The 15,842-nt window shown below is 36.6% G+C and overlaps 1 protein-coding gene across 4 annotated transcripts in view; it reads left to right on the top strand.

Moving 5' to 3' along the window:
* The window catches only part of LOC131035841 (meiotically up-regulated gene 184 protein), a 117,976-nt gene that overhangs the window by 72,212 nt on the left and 29,922 nt on the right, over positions 1-15,842 (top strand). For all 4 annotated transcript variants that reach the window (XM_057967585.2, XM_057967584.2, XM_057967587.2 and 1 more), the window contains 2 exons: positions 4,276-4,327; positions 4,448-4,515. In XM_057967585.2, the coding sequence (XP_057823568.2) occupies positions 4,276-4,327; positions 4,448-4,515 (120 nt within the window). The remainder of the gene's footprint in view (positions 1-4,275; positions 4,328-4,447; positions 4,516-15,842) is intronic.

Raw genomic sequence — 15,842 nt, 5'->3', positions numbered from 1 at the left:
AAGGTCAAGAGAATGAAGCCAGAGCTAAGGAAATTAAGTAGGTAATTGAGGACCTTGACAAGCTTCAAGAGGATTTTGATGTAGAATAGTTTCTAGGATTACTAGAAGTTGCAAGTATAGAGTTGGACTTAATTGATATGGTAGGCAATGAACAAAAGGTCAACGAATAAAGTCGCTTGAGGATAACACAATTAGTGGGGAATCAGAAATGATGATTCTAGAGGACAACTGCACATAATTCTGTTAACATGAAGAATGATTTGAACAAAAAAATGAGAATAATTTTTAATCTTTTTCTAGTTTCAATTGGGCTGTTGATAACCCACTCTTTAAGATGAATGTAGGGGCATCTCTTGGTTTAGAGTTTCCAACTTGTGATACTATTATAATAGCATGGTGGAAGCCACCTTTGAGGATTGGGAATTGGGGTACTTCCTGTTCAAGATTTTCACAAGGATTGAGGATTGGGAATTGCAAATTCCCAAGATTGCTTGGGCTAAGTAAAAATCCATATGATGATTTTTATGTGAAGGAAAAAAGGAATGCAATTTTCAATGTCTCTTCAAATGCCCATTCCTTATTCTATTTCTACCATGTTTGGTGACTAGAAGGGTTTTAGCAAGACAAAAAATGCCAAGAGTACATTTGTTGCTAACATCTTAGTCAAAGTGTGAGGATGATAAGCATGCGAGAGAAATGGTTCCATTGGGTACAAAGACAAAATCTATTTTATATTTGATCCTAAGATGAAACAAAAGTTTTTGAAACCCTTGCATGATACACCCATGGTGAGATACTATAAATCCTACACTATTTGTAGATATATAAGAGAGATTACATGGAGGTGTGTTGAGGAGGATCTCAAACACATCAAAGACTAAATCATCTATTAATAGAATGTAGTTAAGCAAGTCTTTTTGGGAAGTTTATTGTAGCCATGGCTTATACCCCAACAAGACTGGGAAAGTGTGCTCATGGACTTCGTCACAAGAATTCCCAAGTTTTTTTTTTGTGTAGCGACAAGGTCTCTTTTAGAACTAGTTATTTCTTTCAAATAAATAGACAAGTAGAGTTAGTGAATATGTGGATGGAAATAGACTTGAGAAATGCTACCTCATATCATCAAGCAACATGTATGAAATGGTTGTATCTTAGCGATCGCTACTTTAATAGCACTCATCAAGTACTCACTAGTATGTTTCCACTTAAGGCATTGTGTTTGTGGTGCATTAATGTTCATTGGTTTGGTGTTCATAGAAAGTAGAGTGCCATTCATATGGAGATGTCACAATAGTATTCATAGTATACTTGGTCATATTGGAGCTTTCAAGAATGGGAAAAATAATATTTTGTGGGTGGTAGTTGATGGCCAAATATATATGATGCTTGGAAAGTAGTAAACTTCCAAATGATGTAGTCACTTTTGGAAGCATAACAATTAGAATTTTCCAAGGATGATTCATAGCAATAAAAATTGCAAAGAGTTTTAGTTAGAAAGAGATGGAGACTTTAATTTGCATTGCTTAAGGCCAAACAATTTTTGGGAAGGGTTAACTTGTTATGTCCCCTTTTCAATAAATTTGTGTTTGTGGACCAAAGCCCTAATCCCCATTTCCAATGTCCTTTGCTTGTGCTTTAAATATAGACAAACTGATTGAGAAACATGAAATTAGTTTATAAATTTGCTTGATGTTGTGTATTTCTTTCATTTTTCCTCCAGTGGCTTGATGATGGAAAATTGCAGAAAATGTCAAAGAATGAATGATTCATTGTTCTCTATTTCATTGGATTCAAAATGTGCATACTAGGTGGCATTCATGCTTTTGATGAATATATTCAGTTTCTTGTATAAGGGCTTCTTATACATTTAATTTCTGTTGAACACACCGCAAGATTGAGAGGGGGGGGGGGTGCTGAATCAGTCCGGCCCTCAAAACACTTCACTTCTGATTTATTAAACTTCAACACACTTAACTTATTACTGTAATTATGAAACATGAAAGCACAAAGCACAACATACACATGAACACCAGATTTACATGGAAAACCCTAAACAGGGAAAAACCACGGTGAGAATCACACTCACAATATGAATAATTGATTACAATGTTTAGGTTCAAGGCCAAGGAGATCATTGCCCCTGAAAGGGCATGCAAGACTAAGGCACACAACCTTAGGGCAAGATACAAAGGACTTGCAGTATTGAGACTCATTGTCTTAGGGCAAGATACAAATGAATGCACTAATTGCCAAATGCAACACACATTCCAGCAAGTGGAGATAATCAATGAACTGAAATGAACAAGATCTCCTGATCATGTAATTGTCCTTGAACCATTGTGTCAAGCGACCAATATCATGGCAAACATATCTCAAATCAAACATCGTCTCAAAGCTCTTCACAACTGTCTTTCATACTTTTGCTACACCAAACCTGCTTGCGCATCATTCACATCCACTTCACATCGATTTACGTACATCCCATACTCAACTCATACATTTACACTCATATATATACAATATAATTCATTGAAACCCTAGTTGAGGGTCGGCCGCAGACAAAATAAACAATATTACATAAATTCATTCACTCGGACCTATAATATCCATTGTGGTCCACTCTAGGAGATAGAGGGGACCTAAACACATCACAACACTTCCTTTCCAAACGATTCCAACGAACCGCACACACTAATACATCCTCCAAAGTCAGCACCAAATGAAACGTGTAGATAGACAATGTAGCATGCCAACCAGTTGGCCCAAAAACATCTTCCAATGCACAAAACTCAATGTGGATCTACACATGCCACAGCGAGACCTATATCAATATCCAAACTCAACCATTAAGGTAGATTTGGACCAAAAAAGCATGATCCATATAGGATACACCACCTCAATCAATTGAAAACCAACCCGACTAACAACACAAAACTTAGAACACCATAACTTCACTTTCCAATCAAATCATCACCAAATATTGAATTGGAACACTGCACAAACCAAATGAACATGTCCTCGAAGCCGCAACACTTGAATCCACAAATTAGAGAACTGTCTAGCATTCTCTAGACCAATTCTAACAAATAGCCATACTATAAAAAACAACAACTCTACCATTTGAGCAACAGAGGAATTGTAATTTGATATTACAATATACATAAATCATAAACATTATATCTAGAACCGCATTCCATAATCTTCGCATACCAGATGAATGCAAAGCATTCCCCCATTAGGACATTAAATACTCTTTCCTACATACATATTGTTTCTTGCATATTGAAACTTCCACTACACCAATCTTCCGGAAACACCTCAACAATACCATTAGACCACTCAAGAACATTAGAACACACACTTCTGGACCAACAACACATAGTGACTTTAATGACAACACCAAACGGGTTGACATCAATGACAACACAACACATAAACTCAAGTTTCCAACAAGTTCATTTTAAATTTCGGTAGGGCTTTCAATAGTATAAAATATGTTTCTTGTGAATGCTACTTATTTTTATTAGAATATTTGCAGATATACTTGATAAGGTGCCATTCTGACTCGAACTTTTTAGTTGACCTGTGGGCCCAACTTTATGTCTTGAAATAATATTTTCAAAATTAGTTACTTCCTTTCAACTAACATAATCACTTTAGGTTTGCATCCAGTTATTTGAGTTGCAAAAATTTAATTGCAAATTGCTTGTGAGTGCTAACAACCTAACATGTATGGCAAGGGGTTTTATAAATTGTTAAATTCTCCAGTAAATGCCTTCCAATACAACCTTTGACCCCTTTACATGATAGAATGTAACTGAACCTCAGTTTCAAGTTGTATCTATTGTTTTTGGAATCTATCTTCAAAATGTCAGTCTATTTTAATTCTGAGTATGTTTTCTCATTAAGAGGATTACAAAGTCAAATAAGTTTTTCATTAAGTAGGTCATGAAATATTTCTCTCATCAATTTTCTGGTAAGACATTAATGAAATAATCTTTATAAACTATAATGCTAATTCGAGGAATGTGCTTCTTGATGAATGAGTGCCACACATAAACATAAACACATTGCAAACTAATTTTTTTAGCAAATGGTATCATCTAAGTTCGCTTTCAATTTAGTTACAAGCACATTTATATGCAGGGTTATCTTTAGAAGTTATACAAGTGCTTCATACAACAAATAATAAAGTAATAAAATTTGCTTAGTTTTTCAATTTCTAACCTCAGTTATTATTTTGACTTAAAATCTAATGAGGATTTTCACAAACAGGTAGAAGAGAATGATGGCATCAACGTGATTAGAAGAAGATATCGCCAACTTGGTATGGCTATGTACCAGATATAGTTCCATATCACATAGTTGTATGTTGTATTGGTGGTTGATGCTTCACTATACTATATGTTGTACTTTAAGCATTTGATAGTCATTTGTGTATATGCAGCATTGTTATTGCATCCAGATAAAAACAAGCATCCAAAAGCAGAGGGTGCATTTAAGCTTGTGTCTGAGGTATTTAAAAGATTTACCTGATTACACATTAATCAAAGAAACATATATATCTATGTCAATTTATTTTATTTTCTTGCTTCAATTAGCATGATAGTGTGTACAACATCAAACTCTATTGTTTAAGGATACAACCATACTGCTTGGATAGTCCTTGCTGCTTTTAAACAAGCATCCAAAAGAAGAGGGTGCATTTAAGCTTGTTTCTGAGCTATTTAAATTTTTTACTAGATTACACATTAAAAAAAAAATCTCTATCACTATGTTAATTTGTTTTATTTGCTTGCTTTGATCACTATGATAGTGCATACAACATCAAGCTCAATTGTTTGAGAGAACCTTACTGCTTGGATTTTCCTTGTTGTTTTTGTAGGTATATATAATTAACCTTTCAAGAGCCTCAATTTTACATTTCTAAAGTCGAGTCACTTTGCTGTAGGATTAAAATTGTTCTACAGAAGTCGATTTTAAATATTCTCTAGCACTGCAGGACCAATTCAAGCTAGTAACCAGGATAGGCATCTACATGAGAATATTGTCCTGATTGTTATGGATTTCTCATACATATCTTCAACTATTATCTGCTTGAGAATTATTCTTATCTCAAGGTGTATGCATCCCACAGCCATAGTTGTTGCAGCTGAGAAATCTTCTTTTGAGCTTCAGAAGTATTAATATTGTAGATAGATTAAATGACTGACTTGAATTGCAGTAAATTCCGGGACATGAATTAGTTGACTATAAAACAACACCTTTTTTTCCAACAAAAGAAAGCTTAGACCTTAAAATTGATTAAGAATTGTCACTTAGAGCATGCCTGGAATTAAGTAATGATTTTTTCAAAACATTTAAGGAATGCTTTTCTAAACAACACAAGGGAAATATTAATGGAATAAATTACAAGAGCTTTCATCCATAATTTGAGAAGAAATGTCATATGATTGTCATGCTTCTCAATTGCAATCCAAGTTGGGGGAGCAACAAGATGAGCTTGAGCCCTGTAATTGACATCTACTGTATAATTTCTTTTTGTTAGGCCCTCTGAAATTACAGTATTTTATGTAGTATAAAACAATTATAACAGGGACAATGAAATGGCTTCCTTTCCATGCCAAGTCAAACTAGAAGCGAAAGCACATGATACTGGCCCCCGCAATCAATATGTGTACAATACTTCCTATTATCATGAAGCTAGAAAAAAAAATGAATATTAGCTTATCCAAAAACACCTGGAGTACTATATTATAATTGTAGATTGATTTACTACCTTGAAAGTTGGACTTACATCCTATGTATCAAATTAAAAATATTTCAATTCTTGCTACTCAATATCGTTTGGAAATCATAAATTCTTCTTGGCTGGTTAGCATGGAATACAAATCCACTTAATGTTATAGCATGTTAAATAACAGGTTCATTGAACCCATAGAAGCATCACATTCCAAAAACTTGCGATTAACCCATAGGAATCACCACCTGCCCTCATTTGCTGTGCCATTTCCCAAGTTTTTCAAATAGTGTTTCTGAAGTATATATATGTATATATAGATTTCCTTTTTTTACTCATTTTGCACTTTGGAGAAGAAAAATAATGGCATAGGAAGATTAGAAATTTTTATTTTAAAGTTAAGGCTATGGCTATCTAACTTTTCAACTTTAACTTTGAATAGATTAACTTTTGAATTAAAATTTCAAACACTAATGAAGTTTTTTTTCCATTGTTCCACACATAGTTGGTAGACTTGAACTTGGCAAAGACTTGGGAAAAACTTGGCAAAAAACATGGCAATTTTAAAACACATTTTTTTTGCAAAACTCAATGACAAAATATGTCCAATGAGTCTATAAATGAGTAAAAAAGTTTTTCTATTAAATTTGATTCATTTGAATGCAAATTAAGTACAAAATCACGTCATGCGGAATCTTGATACAATAGTTAGTTGGCAGCTATTATGAATTTATGATGATTGCCTTTGAAGATCATCATCATAATTCATAAATTGCATATTACAACAGTTTCAAGTGAAAACTTGGGGAGAGGTTCTAAACCTTGCACTCTGTTGCAGCTCTTCGCTCGACATTTAAGGCTGTGTTTGTGGCTTTGACTCAACCAAATCAATGACCTCCTCTAATTTGTTGTCTACCTTTCTAGTGCAAAGTTGAAGGTTGTATTGTTTTTCATAATAATAATGACATTTGAATCTTTGATACTGATAGTATGATAATTCATTATTTATCAATGATATTATGCTAGTGATAAAGATAATTGTCTAAGTTGTTGATTTTGGTCTCCACTCCCAAATCCCCTCATTGTAATCAAATTTCTTATATGAGAAGAGATTCCAATAACTAGTGGGGGTCTAGGAGTGGAGACCCTAATGGGTTGAGGGTCATGGAGGTCTACAGGCAACACCCCTTGGGGTTTGGGGACTATTCCCCCAGTGGGGTTGTGTAATATACCACCCCGTTTGTCTGATGCAAATTTGATTTTTCTTTTCTTTTTGAAAGTCTTTTTTTCTGATTTTTTTTTAGATTTGGATTGTTTGCAAATTGGAAATGAACGCAATAAAGAGATATGACTGCTGGAAAGGAAAGGAACAAAGACAATTGCAAGCAATAACAATTTTTGATATTTATTTGATAAGAGGGCTGGCTACATACCCCTAACAGAAAATATAGGTCTAATACAAAATATGGATCAGCAAATAAGTCACCAATGGCTTGTGGAAACACCATCGAACACCTCCATTAAGTCTGATCCAGCTTATTGTCTGATTCCCAGGTCTGTTCCACCACAAAGAGGCCTGAAAGCCCTAGTTTCCAGCTAGGGTTTGGCTGGAAATGATCATTAGATGGTATGGTTAGCTGGAAATTAAAGTATTGCTGATATGTGCTGAAAGGAGACCCCGATCTGCAATAATACCTTCAAGTCTGCAACACCATCTCAAATAGAAACCCTGTGATGCCTGCAAATGCTCTCCAAAATGCTGATAACTTGCAGGAAAATGGATATTTATGACCCTTGGAGTGTCTTTCACCTCTGTAGGCCACTGAATTGTGAAGGGATTTCATCCTCCACAATGGATCTAATCAGAAACTTCTCCAAGCTGCTGCTGTTCTCCAAAATCAGACTTCAAGAATGAATGAAATGAACCCTCAGAAGTTACTTTTATTCTCCCTCCGAAGACTCACTTTATTTTTCCCTCCAAAACTCACTTTATTTTCCCTCCTTGCTGATCGGACTTTTTCAAGTCCCCTTTTATTCTTATTAAGTTGTTTTTAAAACAACTTATTTGAGCCTCCCTAGGCATCATGACCCATGGTGGTCCCCTTATTAGTTACTTTATTAAAATAATATAAAGCAACTTTATTAAATCAATACTTTTTTATGATTATTTAAATTTTCAGATTTTTTCACTGAAATCACATCCGATCACCCCCAAACTGAAACCTGATGGTGCCACTGGTACTCAGAATGATGATTGGGCATAATGCTCCAACTACCAATCTCTCCTAAAAATTAGGGATCCTCCTTAAATACTAAGGAACTGCCCCTAATCATTGAAATTCACTCCACTAGATCCTTGACAATTCTCTGCGACATCTTGGTGTGTCCACTGGTGACTACCAGTTTGCTCCTAAAAAATATGAACCTCCCTAAAATTTAGGAGACAGTTCCCGAACAACCGGGGATGCTCCTAGTGTCTCCTTCTATGCTTCCCCAAGCTCCAATGAACTAACAATCACTCCCTAAAATAGGAAATTGGCTCAAGACTCCAGAATTGATTCATATGCCTCCCCAAAACCTCCTGTGCCATTGTGTGAGTCCCCTATCCACTGTATTAGCCTACGAGAACTCTTATCAATAGGCTAATCCTGCTAGAGCACTCTTGTCTTAGGAAGGGAACATGACAGGTTGAGGGGTAGCACCCCTTGCAAGGTCCAGGTCATGCATTCCCTGTTGTGATACATGGCAGGTTTGAGGGGCAGCACCCCTACCACCAAGCTTAAATTAAGGCCTTTGAAACCACACAAAACTTGATGTCGCACACTATTTTCACAATTTTATCACTTAAGGGAGGAATTAGGTATTTGACACATTTTTGTTTATAAAATGTTTAAAAAAAATGATTTATTCTTTGTTTGGCCTGGGACTTGCCAAGTTAATGGCATTACTCACTGAGTTTTTGAAGAAAATTGGCAAGTACCTGCCAAAAAATCAATGAAAATTTCTACGAGTTTTTTGGTGAACTACTCGCTAGACACTAAATCTGGTGAGCACCTGCTGAGTTTGCCAACTATGGACTTCCACAAAGTTTTATAATAGGAGGATAATGGGACTCGTTTAAGGATGGGAGACTTGTTGTGACGTTTTCACACATTGCCCCATTGCAAATGGAGACCCCCTACTTTTTAGGCCCTTCCGGTCTTTTGGCTTTGTTTTTTGGGTTTTTTTCACAGCAATCTCTACTTTGCAGGTGTTCAGGGGTCAAATTGATTAAGTTTGCTTTTCGTTTGAGCAAATTTGGTTAAGTCTAGGGCTTGTTTTGTCAATATTAGGGTTTCTTCCTTTTGTCCTAGATTTTAGGGGTTTTTGTTAGGGTTTTGAAGAAACTAAACATACGACTGGAATCAGGACCCTTTAAGGAACCTCCCAGTAAAATTTGAGCCAAAACGGAGAAACTTTCTATTTTTAGAAAGTTCCTATTTTTTAGGGATTTTAATGTCCCAGAATGTCGTCATTTTGCCAAAAATCAAACTTACTATTTTGCCAAAAATCAAACTTACTATTTTTAGTATGTGTCCTATCTAGGGATCTAACGCTGACGTTTTAAAGGTTTCTATTTTTGGAAAGTTTGTTTTGACAAGACCATTTGGGCAAGGTGACAAAGATCAAGCATTCACAACTACTTCTAATTCCAGAAAGTCAGAAAGCAGACAGGGAGAGTCAGAAAATAGTTGAGTGCTGGAAGCCCATTCTTGAAATGGAAAGCTCGGGAAATTTGTCTCTGTCTGGAAAATCATCCCAAATTCTTATATGGTGGCCTGATCCGGAAGGGGCTCAAAATCCATCCAAGTCCGGAAGAAGCTTGAAAAGATGAATTCCTCCTCCACAGTGAAATTCTGCCCAATTCCTCAGCTGGGCGCCAAAATGGAAGTCTCATGGAGGATTCACAATTCAATGGAATTCCTCCTCCACAGTGAAATTCTGCCCAAAACCTATGCAGGGCGCCAAAATGGAGGGGTCATGGAGGATTCAGCATTTGACAAAATTCCTCCTTCATCAAGTTTAGTGCCCAAGCCATGATCAAAGTGCCAAAAGAGAGGGGTCATGGAGAAATCAAAAGTTGATGAATTCCTTGATGGATGCAAAATAGCGCCCAAGGTGAGATTAAGGCGCCAAACAAGAGAGATGAAGGAAAATGAAAGAACAATGAAAATCCATGACCCAAGCAAATTAGCACCCAAGCACAGGATGGGGTGCCAAATCCATGAAGGCATGGAAGAATGCAAAATGAAGGAATTCCTTGACCAAGTCAAAACGTCGCCTAGGAACAAAGGAGGGCGCCAAAGTAGTATGCTCATGGACAATAGACAAATGATGAAATCCTCCTCCATGTTGAATTTCCGCCCAACACTTAGGGATGGCGCTAAGAAGGGGTAATGAAGGAAAATCCTCCAAATCATGAATTCCTTGGACAACTCAAAAATCTGCCCATGGAGGTCATAGGGTGCTAGATTCAAGGGATGATGGATAATTCAAACGAAGTATGAATTCCTCCTTCAGTGTGAAATTCCGCCCATGTATATGAAAGGGCGCCAAAATGCCTGGGCTTTGGAAAATGTGTAAAGGATGAATTCCTTCATCAAGCCAGTTCAACGCCCAAGTTCAAAGACAGGAAAGGAAGGTTTAAATGATGATGAAATTTCTACTCCAAGATGATTTCACGCTCAAAAGATATCGGAAGAGTCCCATGGTCAAGGATGAAATGATGAATTCCACCATGCAAAATGAATTCCATGCCCAAGCCGGAAAACTAAAGAAATTTGTCTAAGGCATGAAAGTTCAAGGTTCAAGAAGGAAACTTCAAGAATTAAAAAAATTCCTTCCTTGAGGAGGAATTGCATCCAAGGTGAAGAATTCCAGAAAGTGGAAAAATAGACTAAGTGTTGGAAATTCCTTCCTTCAAGACAAGCCAGTTCAACGCCCAAGTTCAAAGACAGGAAAGGAAGGTTTAAATGATGATGAAATTTCTACTCCAAGATGATTTCACGCTCAAAAGATATCGGAAGAGTCCCATGGTCAAGGATGAAATGATGAATTCCACCATGCAAAATGAATTCCATGCCCAAGCCGGAAAACTGAAGAAATTTATCTAAGGCATGAAAGTTCAAGGTTCAAGAAGGAAACTTCAAGAATTAAAAAAATTCCTTCCTCGAGGAGGAATTGCATCCAAGGTGAAGAATTCCAGAAAGTGGAAAAATAGACTAAGTGTTGGAAATTCCTTCCTTCAAGACAAGCCAGTTCAACGCCCAAGTTCAAAGACAGGAAAGGAAGGTTTAAATGATGATGAAATTTCTACTCCAAGATGATTTCACGCTCAAAAGATATCGGAAGAGTCCCATGGTCAAGGATGAAATGATGAATTCCACCATGCAAAATGAATTCCATGCCCAAGCCGGAAAACTGAAGAAATTTGTCTAAGGCATGAAAGTTCAAGGTTCAAGAAGGAAACTTCAAGAATTAAAAAAATTCCTTCCTCGAGGAGGAATTGCATCCAAGGTGAAGAATTCCAGAAAGTGGAAAAATAGACTAAGTGTTGGAAATTCCTTCCTTCAAGACAAGCCAGTTCAACGCCCAAGTTCAAAGACAGGAAAGGAAGGTTTAAATGATGATGAAATTTCTACTCCAAGATGATTTCACGCTCAAAAGATATCGGAAGAGTCCCATGGTCAAGGATGAAATGATGAATTCCACCATGCAAAATGAATTCCATGCCCAAGCCGGAAAACTGAAGAAATTTGTCTAAGGCATGAAAGTTCAAGGTTCAAGAAGGAAACTTCAAGAATTAAAAAAATTCCTTCCTCGAGGAGGAATTGCATCCAAGGTGAAGAATTCCAGAAAGTGGAAAAATAGACTAAGTGTTGGAAATTCCTTCCTTCAAGACAAGCCAGTTCAACGCCCAAGTTCAAAGACAGGAAAGGAAGGTTTAAATGATGATGAAATTTCTACTCCAAGATGATTTCACGCTCAAAAGATATCGGAAGAGTCCCATGGTCAAGGATGAAATGATGAATTCCACCATGCAAAATGAATTCCATGCCCAAGCCGGAAAACTGAAGAAATTTGTCTAAGGCATGAAAGTTCAAGGTTCAAGAAGGAAACTTCAAGAATTAAAAAAATTCCTTCCTCGAGGAGGAATTGCATCCAAGGTGAAGAATTCCAGAAAGTGGAAAAATAGACTAAGTGTTGGAAATTCCTTCCTTCAAGACAAGCCAGTTCAACGCCCAAGTTCAAAGACAGGAAAGGAAGGTTTAAATGATGATGAAATTTCTACTCCAAGATGATTTCACGCTCAAAAGATATCGGAAGAGTCCCATGGTCAAGGATGAAATGATGAATTCCACCATGCAAAATGAATTCCATGCCCAAGCCGGAAAACTGAAGAAATTTGTCTAAGGCATGAAAGTTCAAGGTTCAAGAAGGAAACTTCAAGAATTAAAAAAATTCCTTCCTCGAGGAGGAATTGCATCCAAGGTGAAGAATTCCAGAAAGTGGAAAAATAGACTAAGTGTTGGAAATTCCTTCCTTCAAGACATAATTCCAAGCAAGGATGAAATCACACCCAAGGATGAATTGAAGATAAAATTTGGCTAAGGCATGAAGAATTTCCTTCCTCAGGGGTAAGGAACAAATTTCTTTCCAAAGGAGAATTCCTTCACAACATGAAATCACACCCAAGGATGAATTGAAGATACGATTTCTAAGGCAAGGAAGGAATCAGGGTTGAACTGAATAAGAAATTTCCCCCCTAGGGAAAAATTTGAAAAATCCATTCTCGGGCATCAAATCACACCCAAATTTCAATTTTTTTTATAGATTTGGACTCGTAGGAGAATTTTCTTCCTCCTAGACTTGAAACCCTAATTTGTGCAAAATTCCTAAAAAATAGGTGATGGTGAAAATTGATGGAAACCCTTCTCCAAGCAAAGAAAGTTGAAGAGACTTCAAGAAAATTCTTCCCGAATCAAATTTTCTCTCTCCAACAATTCTAGATGTGCAGGAGTGGATATACAACGGCGGGGTCCACTTGCATGGCGAGGATCTAGTGGCAGTAGACTGGCGCATTCATTACCAGAATATTTGACCAAATGGCGACCTGGTCATTGCATGTTGAATTTATGGCAGATTCCTTCTGCATGCAGCCGTCCCGTTCAGGAGATGATGGTGCAATTATGGCATCATGGGCGATTTTTGCATGAGGGTACATTCATTGCATAGTGGGCACTTTTTAAATTTAATGGTTAATTAATGCTTTATGGGTTCCATTTTTGGCATGATTGTAATTAATTGTATATGGGCTTTATGGGGTATTTTTGCTGATTCCCACCTTGTTGCATCTTGAGTGGAGAATCTTTTGGGAAATCCCTAATTAGGGTTTTGCATGTAGCTGGGGCTTGAAGCCTATATAAAGGGGTGACCCCCCTCATTTGTAACAGGAGGGAGACTTGAATGAAATTGTTGCGATAAGTTTTGAGATAATAACAGTGAAACATTGTTCTCTGATGGTGTCCACTTAAGTTATTTTTTCAAGACTTGCATGGTTTCACCTTCCTCACTTAGAGTAGAAATAGTATAGTGCTTTGATTTCAATGGAGAATGTAATGGTGTTTGATGAATTTCCATGGTTCATACTTTTTGCATCTTGCTGATTGTAAGTTGTAGTGTAAAGTTAGCCTGAACCCCCTAAATCTGTGCTAAGTTCGATTGTGGATGGTCGTTTGGAATGCACCGTTTTTGGGTATTCAAATGTACTTTCTCGATTTGAAAATCCTCTAGCATCCCCAGAAGATTGCACCGGTTCTTGCGGAGTTGTAGTTGATCTTGGCGAAGCAGAGCTTGGTTTATTTGGAATTTGTCCACCAGAGCACTATTCATTGTTATCACTGCCCTTAGGAGTAGATTTAGATCCTTCTAAACCCTTTCCCTTTTACTTTCAGTTCATTTTAGTCCGTTCGAAGTAGCAGCATCGCAGATTCGCTATATCCGATGATGGAGTTCCAGCCACAACAAAGAAGTGAAAGAACGATGCAAACGTAAGGCCCCTTGGATTACCAGCAATCACATCAGCCAACTGAGTCACGTCCGTAGCATAAAGGAACCTTGGAGTCGATTGTCACATCAGCCAACTGAGTCACGTCCGTAGCATAAAGGAACCTTGGAGTCGATTGTTTGAACTTCTTGCAATCTTAGCATGCAATCGCACTTTGATCAAGAGAGAGTGAAGTGACCGTTAGGCAACTTTATTCTGTGTTCGATGCTGTCATAAAAAACACGTCAACAAGACCAAGGATCTTGATTTGGTTACAACTGTTGGTGGGTGTTTGGGGAGGAGCCCCTAATAGGGTTGAGGGGCAATGCCCCTTGTGGGGGCTTGGGGATTGTGTTCCTTGTAGGCTTGAGGGATAGAACCTTTGGCGCTTTCTTTGTGCGTGCCATTTTCATACTTTTATCACTATGTTTTCTCCAACATAAGTCCCAACTTTTTCAATTTTTCTAACCAAATCTTCATTCTTTAGAGAACTGATAATGAAGGTGAAGAATCTGATTGGTCTAAACAATAAGGGATATGCAATTTTTATGCATATTTTGAGTGTTTAGGGTGTGGGTGTGGCCCATTAAATTGTTAGGATTAAAGTTAGTGGCTCAAATTTCAAGAAAATGCTTGATTAAAAAGTTTTGAAGTACTAGTGTGGGGAGTGATTGCAAGTTTTTGAGACGTTTGAGGGTTGTGGCCAAGTTTCTTGAGGGTCTTGAGGACAACCTCCCAACGTCATCTTAGGGGGAATGCTCTAGAAACATTCCTTCTTTGGGCAAGACATCTCGAAGACATCACTTTCCTGGTAGTGGTGGTGGGTGCATGATAAAGGGATGTTTCTTTGGAGTCATGTTGTCTCGGGGATGTCTCCATCTTTGGAAATGCATTTTAACATAAACCCTTTTAGGCAAGATAAATTTTTTGCATTTAAAAATCATATTTTTTTCATTTAAAAATCATATTTTTTTAACATATTATGTTTATATCTAAACTCTATGCACCATATTAGACATGAAATAATAAAATCAAAATTTTTGCTATTTTACAAATATAATATTCATTTTTTTGTTACCCAAGTTTTTGCTGAGTTTTTCCTGTTTTAAAATTGGGTATTTGGATTTTATTTAGACCTTTACTGAGTTTTTCCTGTGTAAATGGAATGTTATTTTGATTGAACGTGGGTTTGGGCTGTCCAATCTGAATTGCTAAACTCTTTGCTGAACAATCTTTAGTCTCCTGTATGACATGTATATGTTGGATTACTACTCTCAATATCTATGCTTTCATTATGACTGTTGTAGTAATGTGGAGAAATGATTTTGGTGTTCCTAAATCATTATTAGAGCATGCATAATGAATGAAATGGATTCGATGTAGAGATTCTCTAGGGATTGCCTTCTTGCTACCCAACATATCACATAGAAATTATAATTCTTGTATAGTTAGTGGGAATATAATCTCACTTAGCATTATAGAATATGAAAACAATGCTTACATAGAAATGGACTTTTATCAAAATTCTAGCATTCATGGTTCATTGTAGGTTTTATTGAACAGGTCCCCATTTTGGAGCTGTTTGCTGACAAAATATTAAATGACACAGATATGCTGATTACTTCTCTTTCTTTGATTGTCTATGCTGTCATTTTCACTGCTGTACTAAATTGGAGAAATAGCTTCATTAAAAGATAAGTAAAATGCAGTGTTTCTCCAAGTTTCAGAGACAGATTTTGGGATTAATTTTTGTTTTCTGGATTTTGGGAATGGTTGGGGGATGGCAGTAGAAGCCAACTAAAATAATATATAAAATATTTATTTGAAAATTATTAAAATACAAATAAATAAAAAATACCTAAAAATGACATAAACTAGCCAAAAGAAGCTGAAATTCCAAAGAGTAAGTACAATAACAATTCACCGATTCCATAAGCTATTTTATCAATCTAATATCTAATAGAGTGATAATCATAGACTAATACAAAACATGATTTATATTGAAAGGTGGCAAAA

The sequence above is a fragment of the Cryptomeria japonica genome, chromosome 7 (genome assembly GCF_030272615.1).
Source record: "Cryptomeria japonica chromosome 7, Sugi_1.0, whole genome shotgun sequence".
NCBI classification, from domain to species: Eukaryota; Viridiplantae; Streptophyta; class Pinopsida; order Cupressales; family Cupressaceae; genus Cryptomeria; species Cryptomeria japonica.
This window is presented reverse-complemented; position numbering and strand designations above follow the sequence as displayed.